Here is a 16,728-nt window from a genome sequence, read left to right on the forward strand (position 1 = left end):
GGGACGTGGGTGGGGGAGGGGTGTAAGAAGAGGTCTGTGTGTTAGTGTGACATGTCATATCATACAGCTACAGGATAGAAATAGGAGGACGCCGAATCGTTCAGAGCAGGGGGGGGTGAGAGCAGGGGGTATAAAGCTCCTTGCAGCAACAACTGACTCTTCATGTGCATCCCAAATGGCACTCTATTCCTTATAAAAGGGCGCTGGTACAAAGTAGTGCACTATATATGGGATCTATTGCCATTTGGGATGCAGCCTTACTCTCCTCCTCTTGATATCTGACTTCTGCTTGGCTGTGCTGCCCTCTGGTGGTCAGAATGGTTGAGAGGAGAGAGGAGAGATGTAGTGGAGGGGGGGATGTAGTGGAGAGGATGTAGTGGAGGGGATGTAGTGGAGAGGGGGGGTATGTAGTGGAGAGGGGGGTATGTAGTGGAGGGGGGGGATGTAGTGGAGAGGGGGGGATGTAGTGGAGAGGGGGGTGTAGTAGTGGAGAGGGGGGGATGTAGTAGTGGAGAGGGGGGATGTAGTAGTGGAGGGGGGATGTAGTAGTGGAGGGGGGGTGTAGTAGTGGAGGGGGATGTAGTAGTGGAGGGGGGGATGTAGTAGTGGAGTGTAGTAGTGGAGGGGGGGATGTAGTAGTGGAGGGGGGGGATGTAGTAGTGGAGGGGGGGATGTAGTAGTGGAGGGGGGGGATGTAGTAGAGGGGGGGTGTAGTGGAGGGATGTAGTAGTGGAGGGGGGGGATGTGGTGGAGGGGGGGGATGAAGTGGAGAGTTGAGAGGGGAGTCATCTCAGCAACAGTGCATGCGTGGCGGGTTGAGCTCGGGAGGTACTTCTGGTTCAGGCTGCAGAGACAGGATGCTGTTGGAGAGCTTCCTGTTGGGAATCTCTAGAGGCATCTGGTGACCAGAAGACAGAATAGGAAGTTAACAGGCAAGTCATGATTAGTGCCTCAGGTGGTGTGGAATATACAAAATAACTTACCAGTATTAGAAGGGTATAATTAAGCAATAAGGCCCAAGGGGGTGTGGTATATGGCGAATATACCACGGCTAAGGGCTGTCCTTCGGCACGACGCAACGCAGAGTCCCTGGATACAGCCCTTAACCGTGGTATATTGGCCATATATCACAACCCCCCCCCCCGAGGTGCCTCATTGCTATTATAAACTGGTAACCAACGTAATTAGACCAGTAAAAATAAAATGTTTTGTCATATCTGTGGTATACGGTCTGATATACCACGGCTGTCAGCCAATCAGCATTCAGGGCTCGAACCACCCAGTTTATAATGACTATTAAAATACTACATATACAGTTTGTTTTGTTAAGTGACTGATCTAGAACTTTCAGAAAGTATTCATACCCCTTGACTTATTCCACATTTTGTTGTTTTACAGCCTGAATTCAAAATGGATTAACTAAAAAAGAAAATCTCACCCATCTACACACAATTCCCCATTATGACAAAGTGAGAACATCTTTTTAGAAATGTTAGCAAATTTAATTTAAAATTAAATACAGAAATATGTATTTAATTTAAATAAGTTTTCACACCCGACTGAATACAATGTAGATGCACCTTGGGTTTGTCCGACTCAGCTTTGCACATCTGGATTTGGGGATTTTCTCCCATTCTTCCTTGCAGATTTTCTCAACTTCTCTTAAATTAGATGGGTAGCAACGGTGAACAGCAATCTTCAAGTCTTTCCACAGATTTTCAATGGGATTCAAGTCTGGGCTTTGGCTGGGCCACTCAAGGACTTTCACATTCTTGTTCTGAAGCCATTCCAACATTGCTTTGGCTGTATGCTTGGTGTCATTGTCCTGTTGGAACGTAAATCTTTGCCCCAATCTAAAGTCGTTTGCACTCTGAAGCAGGTTCTCATCAAGGATTTGCCTCCATTCATTGTTCCCTCTATCCTTACTAGTCTCCCAGTCCCTGCTGCTGAAAAGCATCCCCATAGCATGATGCTGCCACCGCCGTGCTTCACGGTGGGGATGGTGTTAGAGGGGTGATGAGCTGTGCCTGGTTTCTCCAGACATAGCGCTTTACATTCTTGGCCAAAGAGTAAAATGTTTGTCTCCACAGACCACAGAATATTTTGCCTTATGCTCGGAGTCTTTCACATGCCTTTTTGAAACTCCAGGCGTGCTGTCATGTGCCTTTTTCTCAGGAGAGGCTTCTGTCTGGCCACTCTCCCATAAATCCCAGATTGGTGAAGTGCTGTAGAGACTTCTGGCAGGTTCTCTCATCTCAGCCAATGAACTCTGTAGCTCTGTCAGAATGGTCCAAGGCGCCTCTCGCCTCCCTGATCATGGCGCCTCTCGCCTCCCTGATCATGGCGCCTCTCGCCTCCCTGATCATGGCGCCTCTCGCCTCCCTGATCATGGCGCCTCTCGCCTCCCTGATCATGGCGCCTCTCGCCCGGTTGCTCAGTTTGGTTGGACAGCTCTATGCAGTCTGGGTAGATCCATATTTTTTCCATGGAGACCATTGTGCTCTTGGAAACTTTCAACACTATAAATTGTTTTATACCCTTCCCCAGACATATGCCTCATCACAATTCTCTCTCAGAGCTCTACAGACAGTTCCTTGGACTTCATAGTATAGTTTCTGCTCTGACATGCACTGTCAACTGTGGGACCTTATATAGACAGGTTTGTTTCTTTCTAAATCATGTCCAAATAATTGAATTAGCCACAGGTGGACTCCAATCAAGTTGTAGTAACATCTCAAGTATGATCAATGTTAACAGGATGCACCTGAGCTCAATTTGGAGTGTCATAGCAAAAGGTGTTTGAATACTTTGGGCAAGATATTTCTGTATTTCATTTTCAATAAAATTTGCGAAAAACAAGTTAATTGTGTGTGTTTTCACTTTGTGTATAGATGGGGGAGACAAAAAAATATGAATTTAATCCATTTTGAATTCAGACTAACAACAAAATGTGGACCATATCAAGGGGTGTGAATACATCTTGAAGTCCCTAGCCATATATTTAGCCCAAACAACTACCTCTTCCCCTACTGTATTTATTTATTTAGCTCCTTTGCACCCCATTATTTCTATTTCTACTTTGCACTTTCTTCCACTACAAATCTACCATTCCAGTGTTTTACTTGCTATATTGCATTTACGTCGCCACCATGGCCTATTTATTGCCTTCACCTCCCTTATCTCACCTCATTTGCTCACATTGTATATAGACTTATTTTTCTACTGTATTATTGACTGTATGTTTGTTTTACTCCATGTGTCACTCTGTGTTGTTGTATGTGTCAAACTGCTTTGCTTTATCTTGGCCCAGGTCACAATTGTAAATGAGAACTTGTTCTCAACTTGCCTACCTGGTTAAATAAAGGTGAAATAAAAAAATAAAAATTGTAGACTATTACAACATAACAACGGGTACAGTTATAGGAAATGCGGAGAGAAGCTATAGGAAAACATGAAAACAATATTATAGGAAACTATATGAAAACACAAGAAATAGGTAATTTTTTACATGCACACTAAATACCAGGGGAGGGCACTAAATGGAATCCCAAATATAAAATGTGCAATGCCTTCAGAAAGTATTCACACCCCTTGACTTTTATAAACAGCTTTTCTTATGTTACAAAGTAAGATTAAAGTGGATTTAACGATCATCTTTTGATCCACAAATAATGCTCTAAGGTCAAAGTGGATTTTTTTTTTTTTAAATGTTTGAATTAAAATAAAAAACACTAAAATATCTTGATTAGATAAATATTCAACCCCTTGAGTCAATACATGTTATAAATCCCATTTGGCAGCGATTACAGCTGTGAGTGTTGTTGGGTAAGTCTCTAAGAGCTCTGCATACCTGGATTAAACAATATTTACCAATTATTCTTTAAAGAATTCTTCAAGCTCGGTCAAGTTGGTTGTTGATAAGCCATTTAAGCCTTGCCATAGATTTTTAAAGCTGATTTAAGTCAAAACTGTAACTAGGCCACTCAGGAACATTCGATGACGTCTTGGTAAGCAACTCCAGTGTTTACAGTGCAGTCGGTAAGTATTTAGACCCCTTGACTTTTTCCACATTTTCTTACGTTACAGCCTTATTCTAAAACGGATTAAATGAATAAAAATTCTCAGCAATCTACACACAATATCCCATCATGACAAAGCGAAAACAGGTTTTTAGACATTTCTGCTCATTTATTTACATAGGTATTCAGACCCTTTGCTATGAGACTCGAAATTGAGCTCAGGTGCATCCTGTTTCCATTGATCCTCCTTGAGATGTTTCTACAACTTGATTGGAGTTCACCTGTGGTAAATTCAATTGATTTGACATGATTTGGAAAGGCACACACACCTGTCTATATAGGGTCCCACAGTTGACAGTGCGTGTCAGAGTAAAAAACCAAGCCATGATGTTGAAGGAATTGTCTGTAGAGCTCCGAGAGAAGATTGTGTCAAGGAACAGATCTGGGGAAGGGTACCAAAACATTTCTGCACCATTGAAGGTCCCCAAGAACACAGTGGCCTCCATCATTCTTAAATGAAAGAAGTTTGGAACCTCAAAGACTCTTCCTAGAGCTGGCCGCCTGGCCAAACTGAGCAATCAGGGGAGAAGAGCCCGATGGTCACTCTGACAGAGCTCTAGAGTTCCTCTGTAGAGAAGGGAGAACCTTCCAGAAGGACAACCATCTCTGCAGCACTCCACCAATCAGGCCTTTATGGTAGAGTGGCCAGACGGAAGCCACTCCTCAGTAAAAGGCACATGACAACGTGCTTGGAGTTTGCCAAAAGGCTCCTAAAGAACTCTGACTATGAGAAACAAGATTCGCTCTTCTTTCTTGAGCAAAGTACAGAGAGATCCTTGATGAAAACCTGCTCTACAGCGCTCATATTCACCTTCTAACAAGACAACGCAAGAGTAGCTTCAGGACAAGTCTCTGAATGTCCTTGAGTGGCCCAGCCAGAGCCCGGACTTGAACCCGATCGAACATCTCTGGAGAGACCTGAAAATAGCTGTGCAGCGACACTCCCCATCCAACCTGACAGAGTTTGAGAGGATCTGCAGAGAAGAATGGGAGAAACTCCCTGAATACAGGTGTGCCAAGCTTGTAGCATCATACCCAAGAAGACTCGAGACTGTAATCGCTGCCAAAGGTGCTTCAACAAAGTACTGAGTAAAGGGTCTGAATACTTATGTAAATTACATATTTCAGTTTAATAAATTAGCAAAACATTTAAAAACAAAAACTGTTTTTGCTTTATCATTATGGGGTATTGTGTGTCGATTGATGAGGAAAAAAAATACAATTTAAGCCTTGTGTTTTAGGTTATTGTCCTGCTGAAAGGGGAATTCATCTCCCAGTGTCTGGTGGAAAGCAGACTGAACCAGGTTTTTTATTTAAACACACTGAGTGGACAAAACATTAGGAACTCCTGCTTTTTCCATGACAGACTGACCAGGTGAATCCAGGTGAAAGATATGATCCCTTATTGATGTCACCTGTTAAATCCACTTCAATCAGTGTAGATGAAGGGGAGGAGACAGGTTAAAGAAGGATTTTTAAGCCTTGAGACAATTGAGATGAAAGTCCCTTTGACCAGGGTATGGTAGTAGGAGCCAGGCGCACCAGTTTGTGTCAAGAACTGCAACGCTGCTGGGTTTTTCCACACGCAACAGTTTCCCGTGTGTATCAAGAATGGTCCACCACCCAAAGGACATCCAGCCAACTTGACACAACTGTGGGAAAGCATTGGAGTCAAAATGGTCCAGCATCCCTGTGGAACGCTTTCCCGTAGAGTCCACGCCCCCAACGAAGTGAGGCTGTTCTGAGGGCAAAAGGTGAAGGTGTATCCTAATATTTTGTCCACTCAGTGTAGGTCGCAGGTCAACAAAATAAGCGGCGTATAGTTAAAAAGCACAGTGAGGATTCCTACTCACCTTTGCTAGAATGTCGTCCACTAGTTTTAGAAAGCACTCCTCCACGTTAAAGTTATCCTTGGCACTTGCCTCGCAGAAACGCATCCCAGATATCCTCGAGGTAAACTGTGAATGGAACCGAGACGCGATGATACCAAAGTCAAAATCAATCAATTAGAAAATCAACTAATATTATTACTATTATTATTACAGTACTGTGATGCTCTACACAATAATCCGTTAACTAATCCATCTGTGAAGATTAGAAGTAAACAAAAGCCCTGGCTTGGGAAATTTCTTCTTGGAGAAAGTCCCCCCCCCCCCCCCACCCCATCAACTGATTCTAGATCAGTATTAGACTCACCCTCTCTGCAGTTTGTTTAGTGATGATGCGGTCTGTCTCACAGTCCAGCTTGTTTCCCACCAGCAGCAGCTCTGCCTCTTCTGAAGCATACTGGCCAATGACAGAGAGAAGAGAGGTATGTGCTGTGTACTACTCCCTTCACAGAACAGCGCAAACTGGCCCTAACCAGAATAGAAAGAGGAGTGGGAGGCCCCGGTGCACAACTGAACAAGAAGACAAGTACATTAGTGTCTAGTTTGAGAAACAGACGCCTCACAAGTCCTCAACTGGCAGCTTCATTAAATAATACCTGCAAAACACCAGTCTCAACGTCAACAGTGAAGAGGAGACTCCGGGATGCTGGCTTTCTAGACAGAGTTGCAAAGAAAAAGCCATATCTCAGACTGGCCAATAAAAATAAAAGATTAAGAGGGGCAAAAGAACACTGGACAGAGGAACTCTGCCTAGAAGGCCAGCATCCCGGAGTCGCCTCTTCACTGTTGACGTTGAGACTGGTGTTTTGTGGGTACTATTTAATGAAGCTGCCAGTTGAGGACTTGTGAGGTGTCTGTTTCTCAAACTAGACACTCTAATGTACTTGTCCTCTTGCTCAGTTGTGCACCGGGGCCTCCCACTCCTCTTTTTATTCTGGTTAGAGCCAGTTTGCGCTGTTCTGTGAAGGGAGTAGTACACAGCGTTGTACGAGATCTTCAGTTTCTTGGCAATTTCTCGTATGGAATAGCCTTAATTTCTCAGAACGAGAACAGACTGACGAGTTTCAGAAGAAATGTCTTTGTTTCTTGTCATTTTGAGCCTGTAATCGAACCCACAAATGCTGATGCGCCAGATACTCAACTAGTCTAAAGAAGGCCAGTTTTATTGCTTCTTTAAATCAGAACAACAGTTTTTAGCTGTGCTAACATAATTGCAAAAATGTTTTCTAATGATCAATTAGACTTTTAAAATGATAAACTTGGATTAGCAAACACAACGTGCCATTGGAACACAGGAGTGATGGTTGCTGATAATGGGCCTCTGTACGCCTATGTAGATATTCCATTAAAAAAAAAAAATCTGCCGTTTCCAGCTACAATAGTCATTTACAACATTAATAATGTCTACACTGTATTTCTGATCAATTTGATGTTATTTTAATGAACACATTTTTATTTTTTTTGCTTTTCTTTTCAAAAACAAGGCCATTTTCTAAGTGACCCCAAACTTTTGAACGGTAGTGTGTGTACTGTAGGAACAGAGGAGAGGTATGTGGCCCATCCTAGTGTCGCTCCGTGCCTAGTACTACATAACAATTTCTGTTATCAATGATAATCCACGATGATGTGTAAGGCCCTGAGTTTTTCATAATAAAATTGACCTGATCAGGAAAAACAGCAATATAAAAAGTTTGGATACAATGGAGAAGAAAAAATCCCTTCTACCTTGTCGATCATCCTCATCCATTTGGGAAGGTCGTCAAATGTTTCCTGCTTGGTGATGTCATAGACCAGTACTATTCCCTTGGCCCCACGGTAGTAGGCTGAGGTTATACTGTTGAACCTCTCCTGACCAGCTGTATCCCTGGAGGTACAGGACACACATCACATATCAGACTGGATCCATGAGTTAGAGACAGGACACATATCAGACTGGACCCATGAATTAGAGACAGGACACACATCACATATCAGTCAGTCAGTCAATCCGTTCGCCCGCCAGTCAGTCAGTCAGTCAGTCAATCCGTTCGCCCGCCAGTCAGTCAGTCAGTCAATCCGTTCGCCCGCCAGTCAGTCAGTCAATCCGTTCGCCCGCCAGTCAATCAATCAATCCGTTCGCCCGCCAGTCAATCAATCAATCAATCCGTTCGCCCGCCAGTCAATCAATCAATCAATCCGTTCGCCCGCCAGTCAGTCAGTCAGTCAATCCGTTCACCAGTCAGTCAGTCAATCCGTTCGCCCGCCAGTCAGTCAGTCAGTCAATCCGTTCGCCCGCCAGTCAGTCAGTCAGTCAATCCGTTCGCCCGCCAGTCAGTCAGTCAGTCAGTCAGTCCGCCCGCCAGTCCGTCCGTTCGTCCGCCAGTCAGTCAGTCAGTCCGTTCGCCCGCCAGTCAGTCAGTCAGTCCGTTCGCCCGCCCGCCAGTCAGTCAGTCCGTTCGCCCGCCAGTCAGTCAGTCAGTCCGCCCGCCAGTCAGTCAGTCAGTCCGCCCGCCAGTCAGTCAGTCAGTCCGTCCGTCCGTTCGCCCGCCAGTCAGTCAATCAATCCGTTCGCCCGCCAGTCATAGATGATGTCATAGACCAGTACTATTCCCTTGGCCCCACGGTAGTAGGCTGAGGTTATACTGTTGAACCTCTCCTGACCAGCTGTATCCCTGGAGGTACAGGACACACATCACATATCAGACTGGATCCATGAGTTAGAGACAGGACACACATCACATATCAGACTGGATCCATGAGTTAGAGATAGGACACATCACATATCAGACTGGATCCATGAGTTAGAGACAGGACACACATCACATATCAGACTGGATCCATGAGTTAGAGATAGGACACATCACATATCAGACTGGATCTATGAGTTAGGGCCATGAGGTTTTCCAGACCAAGTCACCTGACATGACCTGGGAAAACAAGGCCCTAGTTAAAGCTAATAACAAACGTAGTAATTGCCGAACTTCATGTGAATTAATTTCCATATACAAATCTAGCCAACTATGGTGCAGAGGTCAGTCAATCCGCCAGTCATTCAGTCAATCCGTTCGCCCGCCAGTCAGTCAATCCGTTCGCCCGCCAGTCAGTCAATCAGTCAGTCAATCCGTTCGCCCGCCAGTCAGTCAGTCAATCCGTTCGCCCGCCAGTCAGTCAGTCAGTCAATCCGTTCGCCCGTCAGTCAGTCAATCCGTTCGCCCGCCAGTCAGTCAGTCAGTCAGTCAGTCAGTCAATCCGTTCGCCCGCCAGTCCGTCAGTCAATCCGTCAGTCAGTCCGCCAGTCAGTCAGTCAATCCGCCAGTCAGTCAGTCAATCCGCCAGTCAGTCAGTCAATCCGCCAGTCAGTCAGTCAATCCGCCAGTCAGTCAGTCAATCCGCCAGTCAGTCAGTCAATCCGCCAGTCAGTCAATCCGTTCGCCCGCCCGCCCGCCAGTCAGTCAATCCGTTCGCCCGCCAGTCAGTCAGTCAATCCGTCAGTCAGTCCGCCAGTCAGTCAGTCCGCCAGTCAGTCAGTCAATCCGTCAGTCAGTCAGTCAATCCGTTCGCCCGCCAGTCAGTCAATCCGTTCGCCCGCCAGTCAGTCAGTCAGTCAATCCGTTCGCCCGCCAGTCAGTCAGTCAGTCAATCCGTTCGCCCGCCAGTCAGTCCGTCAGTCAGTCCGCCAGTCAGTCCGCCAGTCAGTCCGCCAGTCAGTCCGCCAGTCAGTCCGCCAGTCAGTCCGCCAGTCAGTCCGCCAGTCAGTCCGCCAGAGTATGAGCAGCAGTAGACAGGCTAATAGAGAGGTTAGGGCTGACGGACAGACCGGCTAATAGAGAGGTTAGGGCTGACTGACAGACAGGCCAATAGAGAGGTTAGGGCTGACGGCCAGACAGGCCAATAGAGAGGTTAGGGCTGACAGACAGAAAGAGTGAAAAGTTAAGGGTGACTGACAGACAGAGGTTAGGGCTGACTGACAAAAAGAGAGACAGAGGTTAGGGTTGACTGACAAAAAGAGAGACAGAGGTTAGGGTTGACTGACAAAAAGAGAGACAGAGGTTAGGGTTGACTGACAAAAAGAGAGACAGAGGTTAGGGTTGACTGACAAAAAGAGAGACAGAGGTTAGGGTTGACTGACACAGTGATGGAGCCTCAGCCAAGACCAGGTGGTGAGATGAGGCAGTCAGCACGAAACATGATGACACAGCCAGTACGCAGACAGGTCATCCTGAACTGATGGGGGATGGGTGGAGGTAGGGACACAGAGATTGAGAGTGGATGAGGTCAGTAAACAGAAGAAATGGTGTTATTAGTGAGAGATATGCACACATTTCAGCCCAGGTAGCAGTCACACATTCATCCTAAATGGCAACATCAGGATGTGTAGCTACAGTATCTGTGGTGTCATGTAGCCGTAGCATGAAAAGGTCAGCTATTCTGTGCAGCGGAAGGTAGCTGAACGGTCGATTACTGTAGACTGAAGTGTCACTTAATGTTGTATGTCAGGGGTCATCAAACTACATTCAGCCACGGGCCAATTTCCTCTTGAGTGGACGGTCAGGGGGCCAGATCATAACGGCTAATCATTTGTAGACTGTAGAATGACCCCCAAGAAGCCCCAAACAGATATCATATTGAACTAAAACAATGTACTGAAGAAGAAAAAATATTTTTTTTTAAACGCAACGTGCAATAATTTTAGGGGCGGCAGCGTAGCCTAGTGGTTAGAGCGTTGGACTAGTTAACCGAAAGGTTGCAAGATCGAATCCCCGAGCTGACAAGGTACAAATCTGTTGTTCTGCCCCTGAACAAGGCAGTTAACCCCACTGTTCCTAGGCCGTCATTGAAAATAAGAATTTGTTCTTAACTGACTTGCCTAGTTTAATAAAAGGTAAAATAAAAAAAGATTTTACTGAGTTACCGTTCACATGAGGAAATCAGTCAATTGAAATAAATAAATTAGACCCTAATCTATGGATTTCACATGACTCGGAATAGACACCCATCTGTACACGTGGTCTGCGGTTGTGAGGCCAGTTGGAAGTACTGTCAAAGTCTCTAAAATGACGTTGAAGTGGCATTATGGTAGAGAAATTAACATTACATTTCTCTGGCAACAGCTCTGGTTGACATTCTTGCAGTCAGCATGCCAATTGCACGCTCCCTCAAAACTTGAGACATCTGTGGCATTGTGTTGTACAACAAAACTGCACATTTTAGAGTGGCCTTTTATTGTCCCCAGCACAAGGTGCACCTGTGTAATGATCATGCTGTTTAATCAGCTTCTTGATATGCCACACCTGTCAGGAGGATGGATTATCTTGGCAAAGGAGAAATGCTCACTAACAGGGGTGTAAACAAATTTCTGTGTGAGATAGTGGAACAGACAGAGGCTGATGATGACTTCCTGTTTCCTGTTGACTCACCAGATCTGCAACCTGATCTTCTTCCCTCTCAGCTCCACCGTCTTGATCTTAAAATCTACTCCTACAGGAAGAAAACAGGGCCAAATGTGTCTTTTGTCATGTTTTTCCATGCTCTTTCCCCTGTGCCGGTCAGTCAGCCAGTCAATCAGCCAGCCAGCCAGAAACATGGGAAAAAGCATGAAAAACATGACAAATTGACAAACAGGCTAGTTCAAGTAGCAAGTTCTTCCAAAGCGCTTTAGAATACAAGAATTCATGGAGGAAATACTACAACAAGGAAAAAGTTGGCATTTTAATCACAAACTTCTGTGCTAGAAATGTAAAGATATTCTACATCAAATATTTTGGTTTATGACAGATTTCAGACACTTATTTCAATATTTATGCAACCCTCCTCACTTCTGGTCATCAAAACAACCATGAACAAGCACAGACAGAGACCCTCAGAGGGCCCAATATGACGATCCAAAAAAGCTGCTGCTTCAGAGACAGAGAGAGAGACAGACAGAGAGAGACAGACAACCAGAGAGCGAGCGAGAGACAGAGAGCGAGCGAGAGACAGAGAGCGACAGAGAGACAGAGAGCGACAGAGAGACAGAGAGCGACAGAGAGACAGAGAGCGACAGAGAGAGACAGAGAGAGAGCTGTGTACCCAGGATGACAACGCACAACAAGATGGAGGCCAGACGTGGCAGCTGCCAGAGAGGAGAGTGTCAGAGTGTGAAAGGGACTATTTTTGGAACTATGGGGACAGTGGCAGCCCTTCTGTCCTGGGTGTGTTCCGGTGTGTGTGTGTGTGTGTGTGTGTGTGTGTGTATTAGGGCTGGCACAATTACCATATAACCGTGTAACCGACAGTTATGGTTGAAGACAGTCATGAAAATAGAATAATCATCATAACTGTTGGTGTCTTCTATCACTAGCTAGCACAGCCACAAAGACCTTAACCCTTCTGTCACTAGCTAGCACAGCCACAAAGACCCTAACCCTTCTGTCACTAGCTAGCACAGCCACAAAGACCCTAACCCTTCTGTCACTAGCTAGCACAGCCACAAAGACCCTAACCCTTCTATCACTAGCTAGCACAGCCACACAGACCTTAACCCTTCTATCACTAGCTAGCACAGCCACAAAGACCTTAACCCTTCTGTCACTAGCTAGCACAGCCACAAAGACCCTAACCCTTCTATCACTAGCTAGCACAGCCACACAGACCTTAACCCTTCTATCACTAGCTAGCACAGCCACAAAGACCTTAACCCTTCTGTCACTAGCTAGCACAGCCACAAAGACCTTAACCCTTCTGTCACTAGCTAGCACAGCCACAAAGACCTTAACCACCCTGCTAACCCTACTAGCTAGCACAATAAAATCGCTCAGTTCTGCATCCAGGACATGACTCATGATAATAAACATCAACCTGCATGTATATCCATGTTCCTGTAGTGGTCTGCGTGATCTACCTCAGGAGACTGTTTCACAACAGATAAATTAGTTCCCTTTGCCTGTTAGCAAGGCAAGCCAGATTCCTTCGGTGCTTTGCATGAGGAGAATTAAATAATTGGTGACTTGGCACAAAGATGGTATGGTCATACTATAATGGCTTTGTAAGAGTGGAAGTCACTGACCCTCTTTTCAAGACTATTCAAGTCCTGTCCCTGTGTGGAGGATTTAACTCAAATCAGGCTTGAGCACAAACCGTGACGACAGGCAAGTGACCGGCAATAAATGATCTCCAATCTTTCGAGGACCTGTGTAGGCCTCCAAAACTAGGCTAAGAGAAGTGACTAAAAATCAGTGTCAGATAAAAACCTGAGGGACTAGTCCGTAACATCCCAGGGACCAGTGTCGGTCGACAGAACGAGAGGTTCAGAAACAGACCACTGATAGTGTCACAAAGACAGACAAAATAGATCTATGCCTCACACTAAGTCCAAGGATATATGAAACGTCAATATATAATTACGCTGGATTTATTGGTTCTAAACCTCAAGTTAGTTATTGTAGCAGACAGATATATATATATATTATTTTTTTTGTACATTTATGACAGAATAATGAAAGCCACTATTGGGTGTTCCTCTGGTTCAAGGTAGCTAGCAACAACAACACTTCTGACAAGGTATCAGTACAGTTACATTACATTTTAGTCATTTAGCAGATGTTCTTATCCAGAGCGACTTACAGTAGTGAATGCATACATTTCATTTCATTTTTATTTTTTTGTACTGGCCCCCCGTGGGAATCGAACCCACAACCCTGGCGTTGCACACACACCATGCTGGCGTTGCAAACACCATGCTCTACCAACTGAGCCACAGGGAAGACTAGTACAGTTACTAGGGCCCTCAGTAACCTCTAGTCTAACTGCTGGACAGGGCTCCCGTTACAGTACTACTAGCTCGCTTCTCTCTGACAGATTCATGTCAAACAACAACCTCAAGTTTTTACACATGACAGTGTTCCCCTGTAGCTACCAACTTCTTTACAAAATATTAGTAAAAAAATATATATATATCTATGATGGTGACCATACATTAGCCTAAAAGCTTAGCTAGGTCGGGTTGCGTCAAGTCATGTAGTTAGCGTAAACATTGCTAGCTAGCTAAACTAGCCGACGGTTGGCTAACATAAAGAACAAAACAATAACAGAACTGTTAGCAAGCTAGTTTTGGCTAGCAAAGGAGGCTAACGAAATCTGGACCTTTCCTTACCAACGGTTGATTTACATGCTTCACAGAAAGTGTCGTCGGTAAACCTTTCCATTAGACTGGTTTTGCCTACACCACGGGAACCAATGATAATAATCTGAAGTTTATAATCAGCGGGTCTAGGAGGCATCTTCCTGCGGCGAGACTGTGCCCCAAGAGCGGGTGAAGCATTCGCCGATCCCCCACCGGCCCTCCGCTGGATCTCATACCGCGAATCCATTAATAATTCCACATTTGAACACTTTGACACGCGTTTAAAAGAGAAAATAACGACGTGGATCCACTTTTAGTAAATTTTTCCTTTTGTCTTTGAGTTAGTTCGGGAAAAAAAGTTTCCAAATTGTTCAGCTGCTGTCAAGAGAATCAAGGGCTGTGTTCAGTACGTTTTTACGTTCTGGAAAGTTCAATTGAACTGAAATGGTGTTGTACTGAACGACCGGTTAAAAAACGGGGAAGGGTTATCGGTAGGGGAACCCTGTCGGTATGGCCAGTCGCCACACCACCAAAACGGCAGCAAAAATACCCCTTTCCTTAGTTAGTTGGCTTAGTCTGTTCAAGAACGTACAATACCTTTTTGGGGGAAACGTGTCGTTCAGTACAAACCGTTCTGCAAACGTTCAAGCGAACTGAACGCACCTCTGGTATCTTTTTTTTTTCTTCATTGCGTCACCGCAGGGTCTTAGCTATCTGGGATCCTTGGGATGTCCGTACCCACACATTTATTTTTTTAAACCATTTTTTATTTAACTAGGCAAGTCAGTTAAGAACATATTTTTTGTTTACAATTACGGCCTACACCGGACGACGCTGGGCTAATTGTGCGCCGCCCTATGGGACTCCCAATCACGACCGGTTTTAATACAGCCTGGAATCGAACCAGGGTCTGTAGTGACGCCTCTAGCACTGAGATGGCTGCGCCACTCGGGAGCCCAAGATAGGTTACGGAAGCATTTCCACAAACTCGGTGCTAGTTTTGTTTTTAGCCCTAACACTACACAGCTGATTCAGATGATCAAAGCTTGATGATTAGTTGATTATTTGAATCAGCTGTGTAGCGCTTGGGCAAAAAACCAAAAGATTGCACCCTTTAGGGTCCCGAAGACTGAGTTTGGAAAACCCTGACGTCCCATGGATCCCGGATAGCAGTGCTCTGTACCGTCACCGCAGGCGCCAGCGAATCTTTCCGCTTCCGTCGCATTCCGTAGGAGAGGAAAATTGTAAGCGTCCATAATAAGAAGCATGTGTTACTGTTCCTATGGCATGGAGACAGACATCTACCCGGATTATATACATTTGTATACATTTAGTTGAAGGTTTTTGTTGAAAACATGTCATGTGAGAGAGGGACTAATGATTTGAGGAAAGATTTTCTTTAAACACTAACGTTACATGTATATTTTTCTATTGACTAGTGTCCCATTCCCCATCCAAACCTTATGCTTTAATTGCCTTGAGTGAAAATGACATTATGAAATGCCTACCACTTCATAATATCACAGTTTTCCTACTATAATAACCTTCTCTCAGATCTCTATCCACAAGTTTCCCCCAAAAGCACGATTTTACAGCATTTATTTATGTTGAATGCCAGTCTAATATATAAAGACTGGTGCATTGCTCAATGGCGTCTCAGCATTCATAGTTCTACGACGTTGAGGACATATTTTAATCCTAACACCGACGGCATTTGTGTATCATCGCCCTCGGCTAGAATTTTCCGCAAGTAAAATCTACTCGACGGCCACGATAGGACCATGGCCAGCAGAATAAACAAAGCCTATGAACACATCGCTAAAGCGGAGAAAAAGTTGCGTTATAACCTCTACGGGATTAGTCCCCCCCCCCCCCCCCCACGGAACGGTTGAGCTAACGTAGGCTAATGTGATTAGCATGAGGTTGTAAGTATAAAAACATTTAAAAAAACAGGACATAGACATATCTGATATGGGCAGAAAGCTTAAATTCTTGTTAAACTAACTGCACTGTCCAATTTACAGTAACTATTACAGTGAATGAATACCATGCTATTGTTTGAGGAGAGCGCAATGGTTCATTGGATCAGTCTAAAACGTTGTACATACACTACTGCCATCTAGTGGCCAACATCTAAAATGCACATGGGCTGGAATAATACATTATGGCCTTTCTCTTGCATTTCAAAGATTATGGTACAAAAAAATACAAGAAAACACATGTTTTTTTCTTCGTATTATCTTTTACCTTATCTAATGTGTTATATTCTCCTACAATAATTTCACATTTCCACAAACTTCAAAGTGTTTCCTTTCAAATGGTATCAAGAATATGCATATCCTTGTTTCAGGTCCTGAGCTACAGGCAGTTAGATTTGGGCATGTAATTTTAGGCAAAAATTGAGAAAAAAGGGTTGGATCCTTTTATGAAGCGATGGTTATTTTGATTTCGCTAGCTAGCCAGCATCGCTGTTAGATGCTTCTTCAAATCTTAGCTGACATTAGCTAGCAACTTTGTCAATAATATTAACTAGTTATTTAGTTACAATTACAAGATTGACCTTGAGTTGCAGGTTCATTAGCTAGCTATAGGAGGTAGCTATCTGCTAATCTCAGGGCAGTATGTCAGCGGGTGCGTTCATTCATCCCCTAGGTTAGTTACAGATTGTAAAACCAGATAG

General features: G+C 44.6%; 1 protein-coding gene across 2 annotated transcripts; it reads right to left on the reverse strand.

Annotated features, from left to right (window-relative positions):
- Window positions 1–649: 649 nt before the first annotated feature.
- LOC106569737 (ras-related protein Rab-12) lies at window positions 650–14,733 on the reverse strand. 2 transcript variants are annotated; one of them, XM_045694521.1, is made up of 7 exons: window positions 14,079–14,733; window positions 11,365–11,425; window positions 8,538–8,619; window positions 7,694–7,750; window positions 6,276–6,365; window positions 5,933–6,037; window positions 650–898 (listed from the first exon to the last, which is right to left on the reverse strand). In XM_045694521.1, exons 1-7 carry the CDS (start codon window positions 14,293–14,295, stop codon window positions 791–793), a joined length of 720 nt encoding a protein of 239 aa, XP_045550477.1. In that variant the 5' UTR covers window positions 14,296–14,733; the 3' UTR covers window positions 650–790. The 2 variants fall into 2 exon arrangements, with proteins under 2 accessions (XP_045550477.1, XP_013996790.1); XM_014141315.2 differs by lacking the exon at window positions 8,538–8,619 and having other exon boundaries at window positions 7,694–7,832.
- Window positions 14,734–16,728: the final 1,995 nt, after the last annotated feature.

Source organism: Salmo salar, chromosome ssa14 (genome assembly GCF_905237065.1).
Source record: "Salmo salar chromosome ssa14, Ssal_v3.1, whole genome shotgun sequence".
Classification (NCBI taxonomy): domain Eukaryota; kingdom Metazoa; phylum Chordata; class Actinopteri; order Salmoniformes; family Salmonidae; genus Salmo; species Salmo salar.